General features: G+C 66.2%; 5 protein-coding genes across 11 annotated transcripts; 2 read left to right on the forward strand and 3 right to left on the reverse strand.

Moving 5' to 3' along the window:
- Positions 1-297: 297 nt before the first annotated feature.
- On the reverse strand, positions 298-3657 carry PDE6G (phosphodiesterase 6G). The gene is made up of 4 exons (XM_081110474.1): positions 3050-3657; positions 1711-1916; positions 1036-1076; positions 298-676 (listed from the first exon to the last, which is right to left on the reverse strand). Exons 2-4 carry the CDS (start codon positions 1854-1856, stop codon positions 600-602), a joined length of 264 nt encoding a protein of 87 aa, XP_080966600.1. The 5' UTR covers positions 1857-1916; positions 3050-3657; the 3' UTR covers positions 298-599.
- Positions 3658-4230: 573 nt separating this feature from the next.
- On the reverse strand, positions 4231-5948 carry OXLD1 (oxidoreductase like domain containing 1). The gene is made up of 2 exons (XM_081110463.1): positions 5701-5948; positions 4231-4848 (listed from the first exon to the last, which is right to left on the reverse strand). Exons 1-2 carry the CDS (start codon positions 5758-5760, stop codon positions 4429-4431), a joined length of 480 nt encoding a protein of 159 aa, XP_080966589.1. The 5' UTR covers positions 5761-5948; the 3' UTR covers positions 4231-4428.
- Positions 5949-5958: 10 nt separating this feature from the next.
- Positions 5959-9960, forward strand: CCDC137 (coiled-coil domain containing 137). The gene is made up of 6 exons (XM_081110442.1): positions 5959-6097; positions 6378-6511; positions 7556-7775; positions 8437-8519; positions 8656-8735; positions 8838-9960. The coding sequence occupies exons 1-6, from the start codon at positions 5970-5972 to the stop codon at positions 9042-9044; spliced, it is 852 nt and encodes a 283-aa protein (XP_080966568.1). The 5' UTR covers positions 5959-5969; the 3' UTR covers positions 9045-9960.
- A 224-nt stretch (positions 9961-10184) lies between these two features.
- ARL16 (ARF like GTPase 16) lies at positions 10185-12617 on the reverse strand (the record flags this gene model as incomplete). Its single annotated transcript, XM_081110444.1, is given in 5 exon segments — positions 10185-11202; positions 11358-11473; positions 11799-11912; positions 12283-12402; positions 12405-12617. Coding segments are annotated over 5 exon segments (732 nt in total). The 3' UTR covers positions 10185-11033.
- Positions 12618-12823: 206 nt separating this feature from the next.
- Positions 12824-23798, forward strand: HGS (hepatocyte growth factor-regulated tyrosine kinase substrate). Of its 7 annotated transcripts, none has more exons than XM_081110385.1 (22): positions 12824-12947; positions 14455-14539; positions 14726-14801; positions 15199-15291; positions 16702-16825; positions 17197-17249; positions 17676-17744; positions 17896-18020; positions 18846-18924; positions 18993-19091; positions 19236-19331; positions 19899-19937; positions 20007-20150; positions 20220-20279; positions 20669-20897; positions 21075-21247; positions 21320-21460; positions 21535-21712; positions 22296-22429; positions 22514-22618; positions 22770-22859; positions 23221-23798. In XM_081110385.1, exons 1-22 carry the CDS (start codon positions 12911-12913, stop codon positions 23329-23331), a joined length of 2340 nt encoding a protein of 779 aa, XP_080966511.1. In that variant the 5' UTR covers positions 12824-12910; the 3' UTR covers positions 23332-23798. The 7 variants fall into 7 exon arrangements, with proteins under 7 accessions (XP_080966511.1, XP_080966512.1, XP_080966513.1 ...); XM_081110386.1 differs by having other exon boundaries at positions 22529-22618; XM_081110387.1 differs by having other exon boundaries at positions 20687-20897.
- Positions 23799-24011: the final 213 nt, after the last annotated feature.

Below are 24011 nucleotides of genomic sequence, written 5' to 3' on the forward strand. Positions count from 1 at the left end.
CCACCGTCTCTGCACCTGCTCCCCGCCCTGGGAGGTGGGGATAGGAGTTCCCTCCTGCAAGCTGCTGCTGGGCCGCGTCCAGGCCACCTCCTGCTCCGGCCGCCGGGAGTGCGTTCGGCCACCCGCCCTGCCCTGGCCACACGTGCCCAGCCACCACAGGTCTAGGCTCAGCGCCCAGTGGGTTTTCTTCCTTCTCAGCCTGGCCAGGCCGCTGCTGCCCCACCACCCTTGCCTTCCTCCATACCCTCCTGCAGAGGCGACCCACACCCTCCCAACACCCCAGATGAGCGAGCGACGGAGGCATGATCGTTTTATTTTGAAACAGGGACAGTGCGCATGGCCGCCCACCACGCTGACCCAGAACCAGCCACGAGTGGCTATGGGCGGAGCTCCTCCTGCCCTGGTTTTCCAGCTGCAGGAGGGGATGTGGGCCAGCCTCCTGGGAGGTCAGGCAGGGCCAGGCCGGCCTGCTAGGGCATCCTGAGGGGAGGCGGGGGCTCCTGATGTTGCTGCCCTTTGAGGTCTCCAGACACGACCTCGCAATCCTGACGCCCTGGCTGGGGTGGGGGGGCCGCCGGGGGGTCGGACGGCAGGTGCGGCTAGATGATGCCATACTGGGCCAGCTCGTGCAGCTCCAGGTGATTGAAGGCCTCCCACGGGCAGATGACTGTGATGTCTGCGGAGAAGGGGGCCGCTGTCCACACCTCCAGTGGGGAAGACCCGCCTCCCAGGACACACCAGCTTTGGGGGTGTCGAGTGGACACCCGCCCAGGAAGACGGTGGGTGCAGCAGGCCCCAGGGAGGGGCAGCAAGGGCTCCTCCTCCTCTCCCAGCCCCTCCAAGCACCCGGTGAAGCCACTTGTGGGAACGACCCCACTTCAGGGGGACCTCACCTTTGATGCTGGGGAGAAAATGAAGGACAGGCTGGGGGCGTCCCTAAGTGAGCCTTGGCCGGGGGAAGCCAGAGGCGGCTGGGACCCTGCCTGCTGTGGCAGGTGAGTGGGGAGAACTGGGCGGGACCCGGCATTGTCCTACCTGTCCCCAGGCCTTCCATTCCAGGGATGTCGTCCCCAAACCTGCAAGCACAGCGGTCAGGACGGTGGCCGTGAAGAGAGTGGAATGGGGTGGGGTGTCTGCCCTCGAATGCAGGTGTCTGAGTGTGGAGTGTAGGGCAGGGGTCCTCACACTTTTTAAACGGGGCCAGTTCACTGTCCCTCAGACCGTTGGAGGGTCAGACTATAGTTTTAAAAAAAACTATGAACAAATTCCTATGCACACTGCACATATCTTATTTTGAAGTAAGAAAACAAAACGGGAACAAATACAATATTTGTATTTGCATGTGGCCCGCAGGCCGTAGTTTGAGGACCCCTGGTGTAGGGTGTGCCTTGCGTGTGCACCTGTGGGCTGTGCGTGGGTGCAGGGACCAGGCTGGTGGCTGTGATGGAGTCAAGATGACAGTGAGCTCGCTTTCTGGGCCTGTTTGGCAATAATGACTGGAGACAGTGACAGGAGCCCCCCATCCCCCGCTCCTCTCCCCTCCTGCTGGGAGTGGGGGGCCCTGAGACAGGCCCTGCTCGGGCCCCCCAGACCCCGTTAGAGGACAATGGGACCACCTCCACCAGCAAAGGATGGCTGAGCCCCCGCCCCGGCCTCCCTGCTGGGCCCCTCCAGCCCCTTGAGAGGCGCCCCTTCCCCAGCTCTGCTTACCCTTGGACACCTTTCTTGGGGGGCTTGCTCTTGAACTGCCTGGTTTGCCGCTGCTTAAATTTGGGAGGCCCTTTCCTGGGAGTGACGGGGCCCCCAGTCACCCTGGTGGCCGAGCGGATCTCGGCCTTGGGCGGCTCCAGGTTCATGGTCAGGCTGGCAGAGACCCTGTGGCGACCTTGGGCTTCTGGACTCCCTCACGCTGGGCGCTGGGGGCAGACCAGGTGGGGGTCCCAGTCAGCCTCCTGCTTCCAACCCACCAGAGGGAACCCCTAAGTGTGAGACCTAGGGGCCCTCAGCATGGCCGACAGCAGCCCCTGCCACCTGCACGCAGGGCTGCACTGGGGCCACACAGGGGAATGCAGTGCCGGAGGCCCCCGAGTGCACCCCTCCGCCCTGAGGCTGGGACATGCTTAGTCACCCGGCAGCGCCAATGAGGGGGGGCCCGGGAGAAGGCGGGATGCCGGCAGGGAAGGGGCCGGTCTCACAGTGTCTTCCCGGCCGCTCAGTGCTTGGAGCTCCTGTGGGCACCAGTGTCACCTGTTGGTGTCCGTGCAACACCGACCAGTGACCTCCTCTCCTCTCCCCGGAGCCACTCCGATGCCCTCAGCCCAGTGACCTTGGCCCAGAACAAGGGCAGCTCAGCTTCCCCTAAGCCTATTAGCAGCAGAGGGAGGCTAATCCCTCGGCCACTGGGGCCCAGAAGGCTCAGGGCCTAAGCAGGTGACAGACAGGCCCAGGCGCCGTCCCCTGGGTCCCCTTTTTGCCCCCAGTCTGATGGGCTGCAAGGCTGGGGTCCAGCCTTGGGCTGCCAACAGCCGCCTGCTGGCTGAGACCAAGTGAGAGGCAAGGACAGGTCGTCCCGCTGGGAAGGAAGGCTCAGTGGTGGGTGCTGGGTGCCTGGGATTGGGGTGGCCCCGCCATGGACCTTCCCTCCCTAAGATTCAGCCTCTGTGCTGAGACCAGAACCAGCCCAGGAGGGTCCCACGAGGACGGCAGCAGGCCTGGCCGGGTCCTTTCCTCAGTCCTGGGCCTCGGGCCTGGCGTGGACGGCTCTGTGCCCCGAGGGAGCTCCAGGAGCAGATGCTGTTCCCATGGAAACTGCTGCCTGAACTGCCCCTCAAGTTGGCTGGGCACGTGAGACCCAGAGCGTCGCTGGCCTGGGGACAGCCTGCACCTCGCTTGACTTGGGGGAGCAGAGGAGGTGACTGGCTGCGCATCCTCTGACCCAGGCTCAGCGTGGTGGTGAAACGCCCGCCTGCCCCCCACCCTCTGCGCAGCCGCCCACGAACACCCTTGGGTGAGGGGCTGCCAGGAAAGGCAACGGGAGGTCACTACTCACCAGGCACTAGGCCGGTCTCAGGGGGCCATCGGTGTGAGGGCGGCCTCCCTCACCAGGGTCAGCGGGCATTTATCCTGCTGCCGGGTAAGCCGATTAGCACTGTCCCCTGATGCCACACTAATGAGCTTGCCGGGGCCGCTGGGGCGGGCACCAGGGGACGGGAAGGGGCTCAGGTGCGGTCAGGGCGAGCTAGGGAGCTGGGACGGGCCAGGACAGGGGGGGAAGTGTGATCAGGACAGTGAGCAGGGCAGGACTCTCTCCTGAAGCAGCTCTTCTTCGAGACAAAGACGAAGCACCACGCTGCTGCTGTCCTGGCCTCCCCACCTCAGCCCAGTCCGACTTCCAGAAAAACGCCTTCATGCCCCGGCGTGCTGCCGCCTGCAGGTGGCCCACACAGCAGGGTCAGACCTGGGGACGCTACGGGCTCTGCGCTGGGAGGTGGACCCGCGTTCCCTGCTGGCGCCCACACAGCACCTTACAAGACCCCATCGGATCCCAGGAGGAATTAGCATTCCCCTTCTTTGGTTTCACATCAAAGAGGCCTGTTTGTCAGCTCAAATCCCTTGTGAAGTCGTGTTACCATCTGAGCTTTTCCCTTCAATGAGGCAATAAATCGGCATAAATTCTTTTAATCCTTGCCCTGCCCAGGCCACTAGCATCGGAGCTTGCGATTGCTGAGGTGGGGAATGAGGTGGGAAATTTCCAAGGACGCGGATGAGGGAAGATAGGCATGGGCAGCGAGGGCCCTAAGATAAAGTCCCACTTGGGCTGATGGTCCCAGGGCCAGGTCTGCAGACAAGGACCAGGCCGGTGTCGGAACGCTGGTTCTCGGGTTAATGCCTGAGGCCTCCTAGTCCTCCCCTGGCCACCTGCCCGGGAGGCTGGGCCTAAGTGAGCTGGAAGGACCGGTGGCTCCCCGTGCTCAGGCCCCTGCAGGCTGACCGGCAGCCGGCTACTTGGCTGGCAGACAGATGTCTCCTCAAGGACAAACGGGGAACGTTCTGGGCTGCCAAGGGCACCTTCCTGGGAGCAGACAGTCCTCCCTCTGCCCACAGTCCGGCAGGACTCCTGGGAGGCGGGACATGGAAAGGGGCTCTGGGGTCAGTGTCATCTGAATATTCAAGGAGGAGTCTTATTTCACCCACAGGCTGGTGCGGCTGCAGGTGCTCGGGGACCATCTGAGGGCACCTGCTCTCCGCCGAGGCCACAACAGCCTCTCAGACCACAAAGCCTCTCGTCTCAGCGGCAGGGAGCTTATTTATTTTCAGGCGAAGTCGATCCCCACCCGACGCAAGCCCCACGAAGCCGCCCGGGACAGAGGGGCCGCGTGCTGCCGGGCAGGGGCTCGGGCTCCCGTGGGTGAGCTGTCGGCGGGGCGCTCAGCCTCTGCTTCTCATGCGGAGCTGGATCTCCGTCCTGAGGAAGGCCTTGAGGTTCTCGTCGGCCACGTGCTCCTGCAGGGCGGCCAGGGCCCGCTCCCCGCCGTCCTGGTAGTGCTGCAGCAGCGCATCTGCGTAGTCCACCCACACGCAGTTGGGGCAGCCGCTCATGCAGCAGTTTGTGGGGGGCTGCAGCTCAGGTGGCGGGGGGTACGGGGCCTCTGAGGTGCTCCCGCCGGGCAGGGAGGACTTAGGATGCCTGGTGCCCTCGGCACCTGCTTGGGAGCCCTCCTCCGCATGGTCCTTCCCGAACTCTCTACGGCCTTCGCAGACCAGGATCCAGGCACGGTACCTGTGCAGAGTGCTGCCGCCTCCAGGAAGCCCGCGGCACCGCTCCCAGCTGGCGAGTCGGCCTGGCCCCTAAGAACGCAAATAAGCCTATGAGTGTCCAGAGAGCTGGTCAGGCCTGGCCTGCCCCCAGCTCCAGAGGAATCTCGGCCTCTGGGCCGTGGCCGAAGGATCCGAAGTCTTCTCCGCATCCTCACTTCCCATGTGACCTTAGACAAGTCTAGACTCGGTTTCCACCTGTAACCGGATGTGGTGGTTGGCATGACGACATGATGCGACTGAAGAGAAGTGCTGGTTTCAGGGCCTGTCACCGGAATGCACTCCAGCAGATGGAGGGTGGGGGGAAGCTCGGCACCTCCAGCCAAGCCACCTCTCCCTCCACCCAGCACAGAGGGCCCGTGCCCTCTGACCTTCTCACTGACCGCATCACCCCTTCGTCCTGTGTCTCCTTCTCACAGAAGCCCGGGCGGCCCGGGTCACCGCATAGCCCGTCCGCAGCCTCCCTGCCTCCTCCAGCCCCGGGGCCCCCTCCCCGCTCCACGTGTCTCCAGGGCACGGAAAACCGACAGACTCCGCCCGAACTATGTCTCCAGCTCCTGCGAGGACCATGAGCTCCCTGTTCACGGCGGCCTCCCCAAAGGGCGCGCATGCAGCAGGCGCTCCTAGATATGGCCGAGCGGGTGGACGAGCCAGAACCCGCTGGCCCAATCCCGGGGCTCGGCCCAGAAGCAAAGCAGCCCTCCTCGCCGACAGGGAGCGGGCCTAGCAGGAGCAGCACGACGGGCCGCGTCCAAGGCTGCCCTGCCCGCCGGCGGCGCGGGCTGCAGCGCGGTCCCTGGGAAACGGGGAGGCCGGGATTTCTCCGGTCCGTGCCGCCCCGGCCCCGCGCCCACCCCCACCACGCCCTCCCCGCCAGGTACTCACCGAGCACAGGGAAGCTGAGGCCGCCGCCCGGCCGCCAGCGGCTACACACCGCAGCAGCATCGCCCGCGGCCCGACCCATTGCGCACGCGCGCTCCAGTCTCCGCCCCTTCCGGGCCGTGAGCGGCAACCACCTTAGCCAATCGCCACTCCGCTAGGTGCTGCACCGCCCCAATGAGCGTGGGGCTGGTGCAGGAAGTGGAAGTGGCTGTCGTGGGGCAGGACCGCCCGCGAGAGAGGAAGTGGCTTCTCCCCGACCCCGGCGCGTGCAGATGGCGGGAGCCAGGCTCCGAGCAGCGGGCCCCCCGAGGACAGGGAGGCCTGGGGGCCCGGAGCGGCCGCAGGGGCGGCGGCAGCAGCCGCTGGGGAAGCAGTCGGCGCCGTGGCCCAGGCCGCGGAGGTGGGTCTCTCCCCCTGCCGGGCCCCTCGCGTTCTGCCCGGTCCGTGCCGCGAGTGGAGGCGCGAAGGAGGGGACACTGCCACCGGCCAGGGTGCCGTCTTGCCATCCTGGGCGAGGCCAGGGCGCGGCGGCCCCTGGGGCGCTCGGAGCGTTCTGCGGGGGAGGATGCTGCCTCGGCCCGCGTGCCCACAGCAGCGGGGCGGCCTGCGAAGCTTCGTTTTCTCTGACTCTGCTTCCGCGGGACGTAGGACACGTCTCACCCCCGTGTTCTCCTTCTTAGCCAAGAGAAGAAGGGAGTGAATTGCAAGCCCAAGAACCAGGATGAGCAGGAAGTCCCTTTCCGTCTCCGGGAGATTATGAGGAGCCGCCAGGAAATGAAGAACCCCGTCAGTAACAAGAGGAGGAAGAAAGAGGGTAATGGGCGGGCCCGTGTGGGTGGCAATAGAGCGTCCCTGCCCAAATAGCCACGGCCTGCCGGGGCCCGAGGGCGCGGGGCGAGGGCTGACCCGAGGCCGGCGTCTCCAGGGCCACCGCCGCCTCTGGTTTCAGAAGAGGCTGCAGGGGAGCTCTGGGCCTGGGGTGAGCAGCATTCACTTCCCCCAAGAGCAGGGGACCCGTCGGACGGAGGTCGGTGCGGATGTACTTTGAGGGAGGGAGGGTGGACAGGGCCAGCCAGTGAGTCTCTTGTGAGGGAGAATGGGGGGAGCAGCGGGGGTGCGGGGGTAAGGAGGGCAGTGATGAGGCTCACTCGGACAAACTGGCCCATCACACCCCCCAGGCCAGGCAGTGCCCTCCATCAGCTTCTGCCAGAGGTGACCCTTCGCACGTGTGGGGGAATGGAGTTTCTGTTTTGTGTAGATGTGTTTGTTCTCCCAAATGTAGGAGTGATTTTGCAGCACAGCTGCTGGGTAATTTAACCTAAATCCCGGGCTTTTTGAAGGATAAACTCACATATGTGGTAAAATCAGGCCGTTCTGAGGGGTATGAGGCACAGCCTCCTCCCACTGCTCCTGCTTCGTACCTTCCAGACGCCTGCACGTGCCTCCTCGTCCGTGTGACACGAGGGTGTGCTGCCCTCGACACATTGCCCGTGCAGCGGGCTTCATGGCCTGTCCACACCCCTGTGCGGAGCTCCCCGGTGCGCTCGCCTGACCGGGCGGGGAGGCCCCTGCCTGAGCACAGGGACTCAGGACCACCTGCTGATGGACATCAGGTGGCTTCCTGTTTCCTTTCTCAGCTGGGCTGACATCTCCGACATGTGCCAGTGGCCTGGGCGACCCCATCCCTGTAGGTGTCCCAGGACGGGCATCGTACATCCCCGTCGGCCACAGTTGTTGGGCTGCCCCCTCCTGAGCCTGGTGTTCCCTTCCTGTGGCCTTGGGAGGGGGTAACCATGGCAGCCGGACTGGGACCACCACTCCTCCCGGCCCTTCATGCCTCATCTCCCTTTACCCGCAGCCCAGGCGGCCTTCAGAAAGACGCTGGAGAAGGAGGCGAGGGGAGTGGACCCAGACATCGCGGTCCCCAAGTTCAAGCAGAAGAAGCGGGAGTCTGACGGCGCCTACATCCAGCGCATGGAGCAGGCGGCCCAGCACGTGCTGTTCCTCAGCAAAAACCAGGCCGACCAGCAGCCCGAGGCGCAGGTGGCTCCCAAGAAGAAGTCCGAGGGGAAGAAAGCGTGAGTGGGGGCTGGAGGGGCTTGGGGTCCCCTGATGGTTTTCTGTTGCCAGGGGCAACCCCACCCCATGATCCACGGAAAGAAGTTGAGAACCCTGGTCACCTTGGGGGTCAGGGAGGCTCTGACCCAGGAGCTCTGCGGGCCCAGCGTTGTCTGTGTTTCTCTGGAAAGTCATCAGGGGGACCAAGAGCCAGCACAGGTCAGGCCCGCTGTCCAGCCAGGCTGGTTGGTGTCGGGAGCTGGAGAAAGGATGAGGCTCAGTGTCCTCCCAGGAGGGCTTGCTGGCTGCCAAGGACCATGCCCACCCCGTGGGAATCGGCTGTGGGGGGGTCTGGGTGAGGCTGACACGCAGCCCTGGGGTTCCCTCTGGTCAGCAGGCGCCACCCTCTCCCTGGACCAGGACTGGGGTTCTGTTCCCAATGTCACCTTTCCCGTCCAGAGGACATTGAGAGCCCTTAGCAGTGACCCCGATTAGCCTCAGTTCCTCGTTTGTCCAGCGGGGGTGCCGGCGTCTGGGTCTTACAGGTTGGCTGGCGGGGTGCAGGGCCCTCTGGTGGGCAGCTGTGGGTGGTGAAGGATCGGGGACTCGGCAGCTGCCGGGGCTGTGCCTCCCGAGTCCGGGGCGATGGTCGGGAACCTGCGTGGGTGCTTTCTTCCGCAGGTTCCAGAAGCGGCGGCAGGACAGAGTCCGGAAGAAGAGACAGGAGCAGGCAGCGGCGAGGCTGGAGCGGGAGCTGCTCCGAGGTGGCTCGTCCTGGGGACTGTCAGCCGGGGTGGGGGTGGGGGTGGGGCCGGCGGCACCAATGGGCCCCCCAGGTCGGTGGGTGGGCACCCAGCGGCTCGGGGCAGCAGGCCTCAGGCGTGCTCCTCTGCCCCCTAGACACCGTGAAGTTCGGTGAGGTCGCCCTGCAGCCGCCTGAGCTGACCGCCAAGCCCAGGAAGAGCGTGAGCACCGGCCAGGTGAGGAGGGCGGGGGCGTCCCTGGCTGCCACGGGGAGGGCGGGTCCCACGGGGCCTAGCAGCTCCTTCCTGACCCTGTGCCCGCTCCTGTCTGGTCCTCAGCCTGGCAGGAAATCCCTGATGCTGGCGATGCTCTTGCGCCCTGGCGGTGTGTCCCAGCCCCCGCCCACCTCCATGGCCCGACAGCGGATTGTGGCAGAGGAGAGGGCGCGGGCCGTGCAGGCCTACAGGGCGATGAAGAAGCAGCAGGAGCAGGGGCCTCAGTCAGCCCCTCTCCCTCCCAGGAAGAAGCCAGAGACCCGCCTTTGAGAGACGAGGGTTCCTGCACAGGGTGGGGGGAGGGGCAGGGGGTCCCCAAAGCAGTCCTTTCCCTGGATGCCCCCCCGGACACAGCCTGGTGCACCAGCTCCTGGGTTCGGGAAAGGGCTCCACTCTGCTCTCATTTTTCCTCCCTAAAGACCACTCTTTCCCATGAGATCATCTGCCAGGCCCTTGCTCCAGGGGACATGACCTGTGCCAAGCTCCCATAGAAGGGACCAGTGCCTGGTTGAGTCCCAGCCAGTCACACCCGACACCGTTCCCGAGCCTAGCATCACCCTCAGCTGTTCTGCACACACAGGTCCAGGCTGAGACAACCGCGGGCCAACCCCATAACCATAATCCCAACCCCAGGTGCCAAGTGACTGTAGATGCTGTGGACTTGGGTCACCCAAATCCATCGCAGGCTCCCGGGGTTCGCCAGTGCAGGGGGGCGGGGGCAGAACCATGAGGGCTGGTCGGCATCTACACCGCCGGCTCCCGTTGCCAGTCTAGTCCCCACAGAGGCAGCTGGAGTCCGCCCAGGCCTTGGTTCTGATGTGGAGCCCAATGACAGCACCGCCCAAGGGGCATGGCAGCAGGGAGTCTTTCTCACCGAGCTGCCAGGCAGCTGTCAGTCCTCAAAGAGACCTGGTACCTTTCGACACTGACCTGGCCTGGGCTCCCTGCTCAGGTGCAAGGCGCCCTCTCCCTGCCTGTGGCAGGAGGGTCTCTGTCGGAGACCACTGTTCCCTCTGGTGGGGGTGGTACTTAGAGACCAACGTCTGGGTTCTAGGGATGCGGATGCTGAGATGTCGTTTCTAGACCATTTTTGCAGACAGGCCTTAGGAATATACTTTTAAAAATGTATATATGTAACTTAAAAGGTCTGAGTTTATAGATATTTACTATTAAATTGTAATATTCTAAGTTTTACTTGTCTTTGTATCTTTCACACTGGGGATGCTTCACAGGGACTTTATCCTCCAACAAACATAAAATAGCCCGGGATGAGCAGCACTGACGTGGACGGGCAGAGCGAGGCTTAAGGTGACAGGACAACGGTGTTGGAGTGTCGCCTTAAGAGGTTCTTTTCTCTGGTTGTGGCACAATTTGATACACAGTTAAGATCTTTTGTTTTCAGGCTTTAAGTTGCCATTTTTGCTTTGCTGTTTTAATTCACTTTTTGAGTACAGAGAACGCGGTTTACATAATTCCGATTTTACAGTGAAAGGGGGAGCCTCCTGCCCTGCAGGCAGGCCCTAGAGCTCACCTGGTGCTGCCCTGAGAGTCACACACTCTTAGCTGAAGAACTGACTTACGGCCCAGAGTCTTCTAACACTTCACGCTTTTCACCAGGCTTTGCTCAAGTCCTCTGAAACTGGGGGGTGTCTGAAAGCCCTTTGGGTCTCAAGTTGCCTGTGAAATCTATGAGGACCCCAATGAGGAGTGGAGATGGCCCGCGTCCAGGCTGCTCGGTGGCGTCTGGGGAGGTGGTGCCCAGCAGTGGCACGGGCCGTGCACACCTGCAAGGCCTGAGGTGTCACCACACTCAGGCAGACAGCTCCTTACCAATCACAGGAGGCTGAACAATGGCCCAAAAAGGTACGTTCAAGCATGGCCCCCAGGACGTGCCAACGTGAACTTACTTGGAGAAAGGGTCTTCGCAGATGCAACCATGAGCTCAGCGGCACCCGCGCTCCACCAGACCTCTCCCTGCCGCCCCCCCTGCCTGCCGGGGCCCTGCCTGCATGCCGCTCCGGGCGCTGAGGTCTGCAGGCCGGTGCTGCTCTCCTAGCCCTGGGCAGTCTTCATTCCAACGTCGGCTGTCAGGACTTCCACCCTGGGTGCCTCAGTTTACCCAGCACTGCAGCTCGGCACTGAAGCCCGCCTTCTACGTTTACGCTGGGTCCTTATTTGCCTCCGGAGGCCAAGCAGGGCTGCCCTCGCCTCCGCCTCCTCCCCACAGAGTGGTCCAGCCACGTCCCCACCCAACAGTCCTCAGCCGGTTCCGTGGGTGTCCTGGAGCCAGCGCAGCACCTCGGTCAAGCCCGTGCCAGTGCGGGCACTGATGTCTGCCACGGTGATGTTCTGCTTGGCACAAGCAATGATGTCTGGGAGCCTGATTAACGATTTCATCTCCTCTACGGTCATATAACAGGACAGGTCACTGGAGCGAAAGGGGCGCCTTGTCAAAGTGGGCCCCACAAGCCCACCCCAACCCCCACGGCACCCCACCCTAAGGGGCCACCCCCCCTGGCTACATTCCAAGGGACCCCTTCTCCGGGAACCCTCTGAGCTCCCTCTCGGCTCGCGGACCCGTACGTTTTATTGAAGAGGATCAGGACCTGTGCTGCTGCCAGCGGTTCTGCAGAGAGCAGGCCCAGGAGCTGCGCGCAGGCTGCGGAGAGCTGGGTGGGGTTGGAGGCATCGATCATGAACTGGGAAGAAGGGAAAAGCTCAGGGCCACTGTGATGGAGGCAGCCCTGCCCAATCTCCTCCCCCGGGCAGCACAGACCTGGCTTTGAGACAAGAAAAATGACTGAAACAGAGGCTGCGGGGCGGGCTGTGCAGAGCAAGAACACCCCCAGCTTCGACACGAGCTGCCGGCGGGACCACCAGGCTCAGGCCGAGTTCCCAGAGGGACACAGCAGCGTGGGCCCGGTCCCCTCCACTCGCACCCCGACCTACCCCCCCCCCCCCCCCCCCCCGCCAAAGTCAGGTCGGGGCCACACTTCCCTGGAAGAGTTCAAAGGCAGGACCCACCAGGAGGGAGCGGCAGTTTCCATAGTAACTGGGCCAGATGGGGCCCATGCACCCGCCCAGCTCCCGGATGGTGATCCTTCTGGGGGCCACGATGTCGGTCAGGTTGGTGCCCACCTGCGGGGAAAAGCAGGATGCGGCGGCCGCACAGCTCTCCCACCGGCCCCGCAGAGCACCGCGCGCTCCTCACACCGCGACCCCAATTCACAGGCCCTTCCTCCTCGAGGCCTCGGGCCTGGAACGGAACCACAGGAAGAGGGGCTTCCAGGGCTGGGCCCCCTCCCCCTCCCGCGGGCTGTGGCCGGAGGCGGCGCCCGCCGGGGGATGCGCTCCGCGGGCCCAGCGCCTCCCTGACACCCACTCGCTTCCCGGGGGTGAATTTAACTCGCCGCCCGGCTGAGGCCCAGCTTCCGCTTCAGAAGCCACAGCGCTTGGCAGAACGCAAGGGGCACCGTTTCCACTGAACGTGCGGGCGGGCGACGCCTACCGTGGGCCGCGTCGACGGAGGATCGCCCAGGTCGCCCTTCCCATCCTGAGAGCTCAGCTGTGCGAGGCGGTCAAGGACCCAAGCGGGGCAGCGGGGGCAGCGGGGACGGGACGCCGCCCGGGCCGCCCCGAACCCCCGGGCTCCCGCTCCAGCCCCCGATCGCCTCCGGAGAGTCCCGCGTCGCCCGCCCCGGCCACCCCCGGCGTCCCCCACCACCGCGCCCCCGCCAGGCGCCCCCGCCTCCCCGGTGCCCCTCTCCCGGCCGGAAGGATAGTCTGCAGTCGTTTCACCAACAGCGACTTGCCCGCGCCCGCGGCCCCCAACAGGAGACACATCCCCACCGCTCGCGCCGCTCGGCCTCCGTAGCTCCGCCCCGCAGGGACTCAAGGCCCGCCCCCGGCTCCGCTTTCGTTGGACAAGCCTCGCCTCCCGGGCTGCTCATTGGTCTTCCAGCAGCCGCGGCCCAATCGGCGCGCAGAGTCTAGGGCGAGCGGAGAGGCCGGCCCCTCGCGGATGGAGGAGGGCGACGTGCGCGTGCGCGCGCCCGCGGGGAAGGCGGAAGCGGAAGTCGGGGACGCGCTGGCTCGCAGCAAAGGAGGCCTCGGCGTCGGGTCGGGTCCGGGTCGCCATGGGGCGCGGCAGCGGCACCTTCGAGCGTCTCCTAGGTAACGCGGCCCCTGCTCCTCCCCGCCGGCCCGCGGCCCCGAGCGGATCCGAGTGGAGCTGCCGGCCTCCGCGCGGCCCGGGCCCTGGGTGGGCGCGCCGCGAGCGGGGGTTGGCCGTGCCAGGCGCGGGCGCTGGCCGGGCGGTGAGGGTCCGCGGAGGAGCCGGGCCCGGAGCCGGCAGGTCTCCGGGAGCCGACCGCGGGCGCCTGACCAAGCGATCTCGAGATTCTGAGTCACCAAGATGGGTGACTCGACCGCATAGCCCATCTCGGTGGACGTCCGCCCCGCAAAAAGCCGAGGTCGCGTGGGGTTGGGGCTTCTGACCCAAACACGAGCACCCCCACAAGAGGACGCCTTCCCGGGACCTGCAGGCTCCCCTGCGGCCCAGCCAGCCCCGCTGTCCCCACGGGCCCGGGCGCTTCGGGGAGGCGATCCCGTCTGTCGGGCTGTGGCTCATCCTTTCTGAGCTCCGGGAGATCACACCTGTCAGGAAGGAGGAATGTTCCCGGGAGAGCCCCCTCCCTCCCACGGAACGGCGTGTGCCGGCGGGACAGGCGCCCTGGGTCCCCCCTGGTCTCCCCGAGCCCACTCTCAGGCCCGGCGTCATTCCTGCTCTTGGGGGGAGCAGGCGAGGGACCCCGTTAGGGGGTGGCTCAGCCTCTCGAGGACCAACCCAGGAGTTCCCAGCAGATCAGCGCGAAGGGGCCAGGCCTTGCTGGGTGGTTGGCGTCTCCAGGCAGGAGGGTGGCAGCAGGGCTGGAGCCTCGCACGTGATGGGGAGGGAGGGATTCTGGAGAATCCTCGAGGTCAGTCCCCGAAGCAGAGGACGGAGTCCAGGTGCTGCTCCGGAGCCTGGCCCCCGCGGGAATCTCACCAGCGAGGCCCAACCTCCCCAAACCAGGGCTCGGTCGGGTCCCTGTCGGCAGTCAGCCGGCCCGGGGTCGGGTCCTGGCTGTGTCCCCAGCAAGCTGTGTGACCCCTGGCAGCGCCCTCCCCGCTCCGCCGCGGTTTGTCTGGTTTACCCGTAAGGGGGCAGAAGTGGGACCCAGCCCGTGAGGCTGTGCAAGCAGCGGGTTCGTGGAGAGCGTTGGCAGAGGCTGGTAACAGGCACACAACAGGGTTTCTCTGTTGTTGTATTTTTTTAACGTATTTTTGTCTTCAGAGAGGAAGAGAAAGGGGAGAGAGAGAAACATCCGTGATGAGAGAAAAATCATTGAGCCCACAACCCGGGCACGTGCCCTGACCTCCTGGTTCATAGGTCGTCGCTGAACCAGGGACCGCGCGGGCCGGGGTCTCTGTTGTTATTTTCCAAGCCGTTTGCCTCGTTGGGCCAGGCCAGCACTCCCACCCCACGGCTCCCACTGCGCCGGGAGGATTTCCACGGGGTTTTCCATTGTGTCCAAGCATTTGAAACGGGGTGGAGGCAGCTCCCCCCTGTGGCTGAGCTGGGGGCCCCTGAGGGACCCCCAGCAGGACGAGCGCCCATGATGGTGTGTTTCCGTCTTAGACAAAGCGACCAGCCAGCTTCTGCTGGAGACCGACTGGGAGTCCATCCTGCAGATCTGTGACCTGATCCGCCAGGGCGACACCCAGTAAGTGAGGGGCGCTTGTGCGCACTGCCCTCGGGGCCCTGCACCAGGGCGGAGCGGCAGCCGGAGGCCTCCCTGTACAGCGTGGGGGCCTCGAGGGCCAGGCGGACTGGGCTTCTCTTATCTAGTTGCTGAGACAGTTTCTTTCTCCCATCTCTTTGCGCTTCTACCAACGCCCTTTCCTTTCAGGGCAAAATATGCTGTGAGTTCCATCAAGAAGAAAGTCAGCGACAAGAACCCCCACGTGGCCCTGTATGCCCTAGAGGTGACTGGACGCCTGCACCCCACCCTCGCAGGGCCCGTCCCGAGCGGTCAGGGTGGCAGAGGAGGGGCCCACGGCCTCCCCACCGCCCGGGGCAGCGCCCGCACAGTGCAGGCATCGAGCGGGAGGCAGATGGAGCCGCCTGCAGAGCCGGGGCGGGCCGGGCCTCACCTGCCCCACCTGACACTGACATCGGGCAGGGAGGGTGGCGCTAGCCTCCGGTGGAGATGGCATGTGGAGTTAGGTGGAGCCTGGGTAGCGCAGGCTCCCAGGGGCTCTCCTGATGTGCTGGGAGCCCGAGAGCCTGTGGGGGGCGGCCTTCTGCGGGGGTGGGGGGGTGGGGGGGGAGGGTCCCTGCACTGGCCAGCAGCCCGTCCCTTCCCCTCTTTGGGGTCTGCAGGTCATGGAGTCCGTGGTGAAGAACTGTGGCCAGACCGTCCACGACGAGGTGGCCAACAAGCAGACCATGGAGGAGCTGAAGGAGCTGCTGAAGGTGGGCGCTCCTCAGGGCCCGCGGGGGAGTGGTGTCGCCCTCTGCCAGGCCTGGGCCGTTCCGGGTGTTTGCTGGCACCTGTGGCAGGAGCAGCACCAGGTGTGGCAGAGGCCGCGAGGCAAGTGTGGGTGGTCCCTGCACCAGGCCAGCCTCAGCCCGTGATGCCTGGGCGCCGAAGGCTCCTCTGCCTCCAGGTGGACGAGGCGTCTGGGGGCGGGGCCAGGCCTCACCTGCCCACCTGACACTGACACACGGGACACTCACTGAGGAGAGGAAGGTGGAGGGAGGAGCTGCGTGTGTGTGTGTGTGTGTGTGTGTGTGTGTGTGTGAGAGAGAGAGAGAGAGAGAGAGAGAGCGAGAGAGAGAGAGAGAGAGAGAGAGAGCGCAGAGGCCCAGGGAGCCCTGAGGGCAGGGCCGGAGCCCAGCCGTGAAGGCAGGACACTCACTGAGAGGAGGAAGGAGCTGCGTGTGTGTGTGTGTGTGTGTGTGTGTGTGAGCAGAGGGGGGGGGGGGAGGAGGGATGAGGGCAGCTGGGCGCCTGCACACCAAGCAGGGTGCAGTGGTCTGATGTGTGCTGGAGGGAGAGGGGCGATGCCCTCCTTGGGCAGAGGAGGGAAAGTCCTGCTGAGCCCAGGCCGGCTCTGCCCCTGCAGGGATTGTGACCTGGGCAGTGACCCCGAGGCTGTGTGATGCAGAGCAGGGTGGGGCAGACATTCTTGGGGTGCAAGGGCCCCTCGGAGTTGCGGCTGCCTGGGTGCTCTGAGGAGCGCAGCCCCAGCTCCGGCAGTCTCCTGGTCCTGCCGGTGCCTTGGGCCTGGGCCAGAGCCCATCTGGGCCTGAGCTGACGGCTGGCTCCTCAGAGGCCATTGGGAAGAGGGGGAGGAGTTCCGCAGATCATGGCCAACGGCCGTTAGTCCCCCTTGGCGATAAGAGGCCTCCACCGGTGGCACATAGATCCCAGTAAAGGCCCAGCAGCCGGCGCTGGGCTGTGGCTGCCCCTCCGAAGCCGCCTGCTCTGCCCGCATCCTCCTGGGCCATCGGGGTGGGTGGCCCCGAAGCGCTAGAAGTGTAGCTGGTGCTCCAGGTGGTGGAGAGGGTGCTGGGTGTGGGCCTGCTGTGACTGGAAGGAGGGCCCAGTCAGGCAGGTTACAGGCGAGGGGTTCCCAGTCCGGTCTTGTTACAGGACCTGGGGTTACCGTGCAGGCCCCGTGGGCAGACAGATGCCAGGGGTTCTCCTCAGGGTCAGGGTTCCATGGAGGGGGCTGGGCCTGGGGAGAGGGTGGCCCGTGCCCCACGGGGACCTGCCCACCTCTGCCCGAGCAGTGGGTCCTCCAGCCACGCGGTCACGCTGACATCCCTTTGCACCTGCGTCTCCGTGTCCCTCCTCACGTCTTCCTCCCTCCTCTGCAGAGGCAGGTGGAAGTCAACGTCCGAAACAAGATCCTGTACCTGATCCAGGCCTGGGCGCACGCCTTCCGGAACGAGCCCAGGTACAAGGTGGTCCAGGACACCTACCAGATCATGAAGGTGGAGGGTGAGTCGGCGGGCAGTGTCCGCATTGGGGACCCGGGCAGCGCTCACTCTGGGCGGGCGGGGACGGCACCCACCAGCCAACCAGCAGTGGCACCCGGAGCGGGCACCCCCAAGGAGCGTGGGTCAGCCCAGCTCCAGGCAGCCAGCCCCTGCCTTTCCAGACCTCAACCCGACTGGGGCCGGGGTGGGGCCAAGTAGCACACAACGCGCTGGGGAAGAGGGCAGGGGCGGCCCAGTGGTGCTCTCCGAGGTCTCCCTCCATAGAGACCGAGGTGCTGGGCCTGGTCGCCTGGTCGCGGTCTTGAGCGGGCAGGGGAGCCTGGGGCCTCGTGCACCTGGCGGCCCGCGGTGACTGCAGCCTTCTCTCTCCAGGACACGTCTTCCCGGAGTTCAAGGAGAGCGATGCCATGTTCGCTGCGGAGAGAGTGAGTCTCTGGTGCCGGGCGAGGGGGCTGCTCTGGGGCGGAGGGAGCCGGGGACAGGCCTGCTGGGACCTGGGCCGCAGGGAGCTGCTGTCTGCGTGGAAATTGCGGCGCCCAGCGTGGCCCAGCGGAGTGAGTGGGCTGCGGCTGGCGGGCTCGCGGTTACGTGGCACCGGCCTGTGCACCGGCCTGTCCTCGGGAGAGGACTCCTCCCGCAGGGCCTCCTGGAGCGGAAGAAGGGAGGGCGGGGCGGGGCCTGACTCTGCGGGGGGCGGGGCAGGGGCGGGGCCTGACTCTGCGGGGGGCGGGGCAGGAGGGCAGGGGCGGGGCCTGACTCTGCGGGGGGCGGGGCAGGAGGGCGGGGCGGGGCCTGACTCTGCGGGGGGCGGGCAGGAGGGCAGGGGCGGGGCCTGACTCTGCTGCCTGCAGGCCCCCGACTGGGTGGACGCGGAGGAGTGCCACCGCTGCAGGGTGCAGTTCGGGGTGGTGACCCGCAAGGTGAGTGCCACCGCGGGAGGGCCTGCCTCCGCCGCCCTTGGCCCACCCCGGGGAGGCCAGCCTGGCAGCTTTCGGTGGGCGCTGTGGGTGGAGTGGGTGGCGAGTGGGGTCAGTGGCCGGTCCTGCAGCCGCCACCCGCCCTGTGTCGCAGCACCACTGCCGGGCCTGCGGCCAGATCTTCTGCGGCAAGTGCTCCTCCCGGTACTCCACCATCCCCAAGTTCGGCATCGAGAAGGAGGTGCGTGTGTGCGAGCCCTGCTACGAACAGCTCAACAAGTGAGTCCCCGGCGCCGGCCTGCTCCCGGCTCCCGGCTCCCCGCTCCCCGCAGCCCGGCTTCTGTCCCCCAAAGCGAGGCCTGGCAGAGGCCAGCCCTGCCCCCTGTCCAGCCTCAGCTGCTCCAGACTCAGGGCGGAGCCAGGCGGGCACCCAGAGCCTGGGGCTTGTTGGAGTTTGTTGCCTCAACTTTTTAGTCTGGAAGTCAAACTTCCAGGAAAGACACGGGCGAGACAAGGTGAGGGCTGCGCTCTGCCTGGTCCCTTGGTGTTGGCACTGACGGTGGCTCCTCCTGCATGTGTGTTCACACACGCGTGTGGTCCTGGACCTTCGTGCGTGCCCAGAAGAGGAACCCTCTGTTCCGCAGCCCACGCATGGCGCTGCCGTGTCCTCTGCACCTTGTTCTGGTCCACGAGTCCCAGTGATGTCAGGGCCTGTTCGTCTCAGCCCCCCGGGGTCCCCTCTGTCTTTCCGGATGGGTCCAGGCCTTTGCTGTGTGGCCCTCGGTTTGGACTTGAGGTCCCTCGTGGTTCTGGTCAGGCCTGTGCTCCTGGTGGGACCAGGAGGGAGGCCGTGTCCCCAGTGTGTAGGCGCAGAGGCCCGTGCTGTCCGTCTGTCTGTCCCAGGCAGTGTCCCAGCCTCACTTCCTGGAGACGGGCTGTGGTCAGGCCAGTGACTCACCAGGGTCCCCCGCCTGGAAGCACCCGCTAGTCTGAGGGTCAGTTTTCCTCTGGGGTGCGGGTGTGACCACGGTGATCACGGTGACGCTAGGGAATCCTTGGGGATCGGGTGCGGTGCCCGGTCCCCCACAGCACCCTGTTGTCCAGGAAAGCAGACGGCAAGGCCCCCCCGACGACGGAGCTGCCCCCGGAGTACCTGACCAGCCCCCTGTCGCAGCAGTCCCAGGTATGCCCCGCGCGGCCCGCCCCCGGCCCTTCTCCCTGGGCCCCGCTCACCAGCCTGTCTGCCCCCAGCTGCCCCCCAAGCGGGACGAGACGGCCCTGCAGGAGGAGGAGGAGCTGCAGCTGGCCCTGGCGCTGTCCCAGTCGGAGGCCGAGGAGAAGGAGAGGATGGTGAGTAGGGAGGAGGAACCCGAGGCTGCACCGAGGGGGGAGCTAGGGGAGCACCCCTGGATGTTTGGGAAGGGCTAAGTGTGGAGGCTGGGCCTGCTATGCCCGTGCTCCCTGCGGGACACACTCTTCCTGGTTCTCCCACAGAGACACAAGTCGGGGTACACAGCATACCCCAAGGCGGAGCCCACACCCGTGGCCTCGTCCGCGCCCCCCGCCAGCAGCCTGTACACATCACCTGTGGTGAGTCCCCCTGCGCCCCGCGTGGCCCACATGCTGGCTGGACTGCTCCCCGTGGGAGGGAGCTGGAGGGCTGCCCAGAAGGACGGCCCCTGCCCCCTGGTCTCCCTCCCCTCCCCACTCCCATCCCCACTCTCGGCTCCCGGCCAGGGGTCCCCACTGGTGAGACCCCAGGCTCTCCCGCACCTCTCAGTTTGGGCTTGAAGCTCCTGGTGGGATCAGGAGGGAGGCCCCACCCCCGTGTGCGGGTGCAGAGGCCTGTGCTGTCCATCTGTCTGTCCCAGGCGGGAGCAGGTGGGAGCCCTAGGCCAAGGTGGCTGCCCTTTCTAGCCTCACCTTGGCCGGGACAGGACTGCCTTTCTGTGGGGGGCTGGGGCCAGCCAGGCCCAGGCTGAGAACAGCCCTGCCCCTGCCCCTGCCCCTTGGTGGGCAGGTGCCACCTTGCATCTCGTCAGCCGTATGGAGCCCCTTGGGCTCCCTCACACCAGCCGTGGCCATGGGGCCCGAGTGACGGCTGTGGGGGAGCTGTGCTGTGGCCTGTGACCCTCGGCCCCTCCCCTGTCTCCCCAGAACTCGTCGGCGCCTCTGGCTGAGGACATGGACCCTGAGGTGAGTGTCCTGTGCGCGGGGCTCCCCTCCTGCGCCCTGGCCCTCGGATGACCTCCCGTTGCCCCGCAGCTCGCCCGGTACCTCAACCGGAACTACTGGGAGAAGAAGCAGGAGGAGGCTCGGAAGAGCCCCACGCCCTCCGCCCCCGCGCCCCTGGCGGAGCCCGCCGCCCAGCCCGTGGAGGCGCACGCAGCCCCTGCGGCCGCGGTGGAGGTGAGGCCGCGCTCGGTGCCCCAGGGAGGCCCAGGGGCTGGCCGGCCGCTCACCCTGTGTGTCTTCCAGGCTTCCCTCCCCGAGACGGACCCTCAGCCCGTACCCTCCTCCGGGGGCCTCTTCAGCGAGGTAGGCGCCTCCTCGGCCACGGGCACAGCCTCTGGGTGCAGCGCAGGCCCCGCCGCCCACAGCGACCGGAGGCGGCTGGGCCTGGCTGCCTACCGAGCGGACCAGCGCCCAGAGCCACCCGCTGTCCATCCTGGGGCTCCGGGCCTTGTTGCCACTGGAGTAGATGCCAGGCCTTTGCAGGGGAGGCCGGTCTGTGTCACCCGTGGGGGGGGGGTGCTTGTGGGCGGCCACGGGGGCTGCGGCCGGCTCTGTCCTCATTGAAGGACTGGAGCCTGAGGTGCTGGCCTTGGTCCGGGTCCGGGGCTGGTGCAGGCGCGGCTGCGGAGGCCCCGGGCAGAGGCCCTGCCCACGGAGGCAGATCCTGACCCGGGAGCCGGGGGACCCCACAGTGTGCCCGTCCCCAGCAGCAGTTCCAGAACGGGGAGTCGGAGGAGAGCCACGCGCAGTTCCTGAAGGCCCTGCAGAACGCCGTCAGCACCTTCGTCAACCGCATGAAGAGCAACCACGTGCGCGGCCGCAGCATCACCAACGACTCGGCCGTGCTGTCCCTCTTCCAGTCCATCAACGGCATGCACCCCCAGCTGCTGGAGCTGCTCAACCAGCTGGACGAGCGCAGGCGTGCGTCCCTCCGGCCTCCGCGCTGCTGGGCTGTGGGCTGGGCAGGCTCCTGGGGCAGGGCGGCCCCTGGGCTCCAGCGGGGGGAGGGGGGTCCCAATGACGGGCAATAGCCCCCCAAGCCTGGGACCGGCAGCTGAAGGGGTCGTCCCCCGGCCACGGCCACTCTGCCCCCTGCAGTGTACTACGAGGGGCTGCAGGACAAGCTGGCGCAGATCCGAGACGCGCGGGGGGCGCTGAGCGCCTTGCGGGAGGAGCACCGGGAGAAGCTGCGCCGGGCGGCGGAGGAGGCGGAGCGCCAGCGCCAGATCCAGCTGGCCCAGAAGCTGGAGATCATGCGGCAGAAGAAGCAGGTGCGCTGGGCGGCCGGGCGGCCGGGCGGCGGGCACCGCACAGCCGGTGCTGATGGCGACCTGTGCCCGCAGGAGTACCTGGAGGTGCAGAGGCAGCTGGCCATCCAGCGCCTGCAGGAGCAGGAGAAGGAGCGGCAGCTGCGCCTGGAGCAGCAGAAGCAGACCATCCAGATGCGCGCCCAGATGCCCGCCTTCTCCCTGCCCTACGCCCAGGCAGGCGCCCGCCCCTCCCGCTCCCGCTGCCCTGCAGCCACTGGGAGCCCCCTGACAGCCGTCTCTCTCCCCAGCTCCAGGCCATGCCCGCGGCGGGCGGCGTGCTGTACCAGCCCTCCGGCCCCACAAGCTTCCCGGGGACCTACAGCCCAGCAGGCTCGGTGGAGGGCTCCCCCATGCACACCGTGTACATGAGCCAGCCGGCCGCGGCCACCGGCAGCCCCTACCCCAGTGTGCCCGGGGCCGGAGCAGGTAACCGGGTGGGCGGGCGTGTTGACCAGCCAACATGAGCCCCAGACCGTTATTTTTGTGTTTTATTTTTACGTTGGCTTGTTTTATAGAATAGCTAAGAGAATGAATGGTGTAGAGAATTTCCGAGATTCCCCAAATGTTAACATTCTTCCACATTTGCTCTCTACACGCACACGCCTCTACTGCGCACACTAACGTGCGTTCACTCCAACACCTTCCGGCTGGAGGCTCTGGCTTCCTCCCCTTTCACCCCCCACCCCCACCCCGTCCCGTGTGGACTGACTTGGGTCCCGGGATTCGGAAAGGAGTTTCAGGATCCAGCCCAGGCCTGACAGGTGCTCGCTGTCCCGACCCCCGTTCTGGGTTCAGGAGGTGCAGGCGACGCTGCCCGCCCTGCAGTGTCCTGCCTCGGCTGGAATACAGTTGGGTTCGTTCGACCTCACTCATCGCTGGGGGCCCCTCCCATCTGTGAGAGGGTGAGAAGGTGAAACATGAACTTGGTTCCAAGTCTCACAACAAAACAGGAAAACTCAGAGAAATGCTCCCCAACTCCGGGGTCTCCCCCTCACTCCTCTTCCTTCAGATCCCAGCGTGGTGAGCACCTACATGTACCCAGCAGGGGTCCCTGGCGCACAGACAGCCCCCCAGGGCCCAGCCGGACCCGCCGCCAGCCCAGCCTACTCCTCCTACCAGCCCACCCCCACCCAGGGCTATCAGGTAGGGTGAAGCTGCGCCCCTCCCCCAGAGGCCCCTGTGAGGTGCCCGCCCAGCTCTTCTCCCAGCTCCTCACACTCCTCACAGACCTTCCCTCCACAGACGGTGCCCTCCCAGCCCCCGCAGCCCGCCGGCGTGGGCTACATGGGGAGCCAGGCAGTGTCCATGGGCTACCAGCCCTACAGCATGCAGGTGAGACCACACGGGGCATCCGACAGGCAGGTCCTTCTGATCCCCCTCCCCTGACTGGGCTCCCCAGCTGCTCTTCCAAGTCAGAAACTCCCCCACTTGTCTGGTTACAGGGCTGCTTTCTCAATGTCGGCGTTCCTTTCATTTTCCACAGAATCTCATGACTGCCCTCCCCAGCCAGGACGCATCTCTGCAGCCCCCGCCGCAGCCCTACATCTCGGGGCAGCAGCCCATGTACCAGCAGGTGAGCCCCTCCCAGGCCACCACCTGGGCCCCGGCCGTCTGCGGGGGGCTGTCCTGAGAAGAGTCCAGCGGGAAGGCCACTCGGCCCGCAGACCCTGGGTGCATGCAGCATCTGGGGCGGGGGGGGTGGGGGGGGGGGAAGCAAACCACGTTGACTTGAAGCTCAGCTCCACAAGCGCTGTTGGGATTCCGGGGTGGGCCCTGCTGGGGCGTGAAGCTCAGAGCCCATGACAAGTGGGGGGTGGGGGGCGCACCCTGGGCTGGAGGAGACCAGGGACAAGGCTGGGGTGGGGTGTTCTAGAGCAGCCAGTAGAGGGGGAGCTGGGCCTGGGGAGGAGCACCGATGGCCTCTCGTCCCCCAGATGGCACCTGCTGGCGGCCCCCCCCAGCAGCCTCCGCCCGTGGCCCAGCAGCCGCCCGCACAGGGGCTGCAGGTGCAGGGCAGTGAAGCCCAGCTCATCTCCTTCGACTGACCAGGCCAGCGCGCTGCCCAGAGTAACACTACGTTCCCCGAGACCGCCGCCTCCATCTGACTAGCGTCCTGTCCCCTCCTCTGCTCTCCTCGCTCTCCCCTCCTCCATGTAGGGCCCCTGCCCCCAGCCCGCCTTTCTGTCCTCAGCTGTGCTCACCCTTCGGGCTCCACCTCCTGTCCCTGAGTTGGCCTCCGACCTCCTTCCCCACGGCCGGGCCTGGGGTGGGAGGTGGGGGTGAGCCCCAGCCTGGATGTCAGGTCCCTTTGCCCCCCACTCCCGCAGGGGCCTATGGATGACTAGTGTGTGCCCCCAGAGCCCTCTAGGGCCCCCCCCCCAGCTGTCAGCAGGGGCTCCTGGCCCCCACAGGAAGGGGGGCTAGTCTCCAGCTTCTCTGCTTCTGAGCTGTCATGTCGCCCAGTGCCGCCAGTTAGAATGGATCGGCCATAATAAAGTCTCTTCAACAAGTACCACGCGTCTGCTCAGGGGAAAGGTGCTGGGCAGCTGGGCACGGGTGTGTGGGCATCCCCGCGGGCCAGCCTGGCCCCGAGTCCTGGGACGGGCTCGCAGGTCCGCGGCTCTGGTCCCACTGCAAGGCCAGTAGCTGTAGTGGGAGGAAAATGTTCAATGTTAGAGTCCGTCGCTTGCATCCAGAACTCAAGGCCTGAGACGCCCAGACCTCC

Source organism: Myotis nattereri (genome assembly GCF_964212035.1).
Source record: "Myotis nattereri genome assembly, chromosome: 16".
Taxonomy (NCBI): domain Eukaryota; kingdom Metazoa; phylum Chordata; class Mammalia; order Chiroptera; family Vespertilionidae; genus Myotis; species Myotis nattereri.

Bases quoted from the DNA above. Each gene is read 5' to 3' on its own strand.
- CCDC137 (XM_081110442.1), top strand. From the start codon at position 5,970: ATGGCGGGAGCCAGGCTCCGAGCAGCGGGCCCCCCGAGGACAGGGAGG. The intron at 7,776-8,436 runs GTGAGTGGGGGC...TTTCTTCCGCAG, and splicing joins AAGTCCGAGGGGAAGAAAGC to GTTCCAGAAGCGGCGGCAGG. The intron at 8,736-8,837 runs GTGAGGAGGGCG...TCTGGTCCTCAG, and splicing joins AGAGCGTGAGCACCGGCCAG to CCTGGCAGGAAATCCCTGAT.
- PDE6G (XM_081110474.1), bottom strand. From the start codon at position 1,856: ATGAACCTGGAGCCGCCCAAGGCCGAGATCCGCTCGGCCACCAGGGTG. The intron at 1,077-1,710 runs GTAAGCAGAGCT...CTGTGCTTGCAG, and splicing joins CCCAAGAAAGGTGTCCAAGG to GTTTGGGGACGACATCCCTG. The intron at 677-1,035 runs GTAGGACAATGC...CCTTCTCCGCAG, and splicing joins AATGGAAGGCCTGGGGACAG to ACATCACAGTCATCTGCCCG.
- HGS (XM_081110383.1), top strand. From the start codon at position 12,911: ATGGGGCGCGGCAGCGGCACCTTCGAGCGTCTCCTAG. The intron at 15,292-16,701 runs GTGGGCGCTCCT...CCTCCTCTGCAG, and splicing joins AGCTGAAGGAGCTGCTGAAG to AGGCAGGTGGAAGTCAACGT. The intron at 19,332-19,898 runs GTGAGTCCCCCT...CTGTCTCCCCAG, and splicing joins GCCTGTACACATCACCTGTG to AACTCGTCGGCGCCTCTGGC.
- OXLD1 (XM_081110463.1), bottom strand. From the start codon at position 5,760: ATGCTGCTGCGGTGTGTAGCCGCTGGCGGCCGGGCGGCGGCCTCAGCT. The intron at 4,849-5,700 runs GTGAGTACCTGG...TTGCGTTCTTAG, and splicing joins CCTCAGCTTCCCTGTGCTCG to GGGCCAGGCCGACTCGCCAG.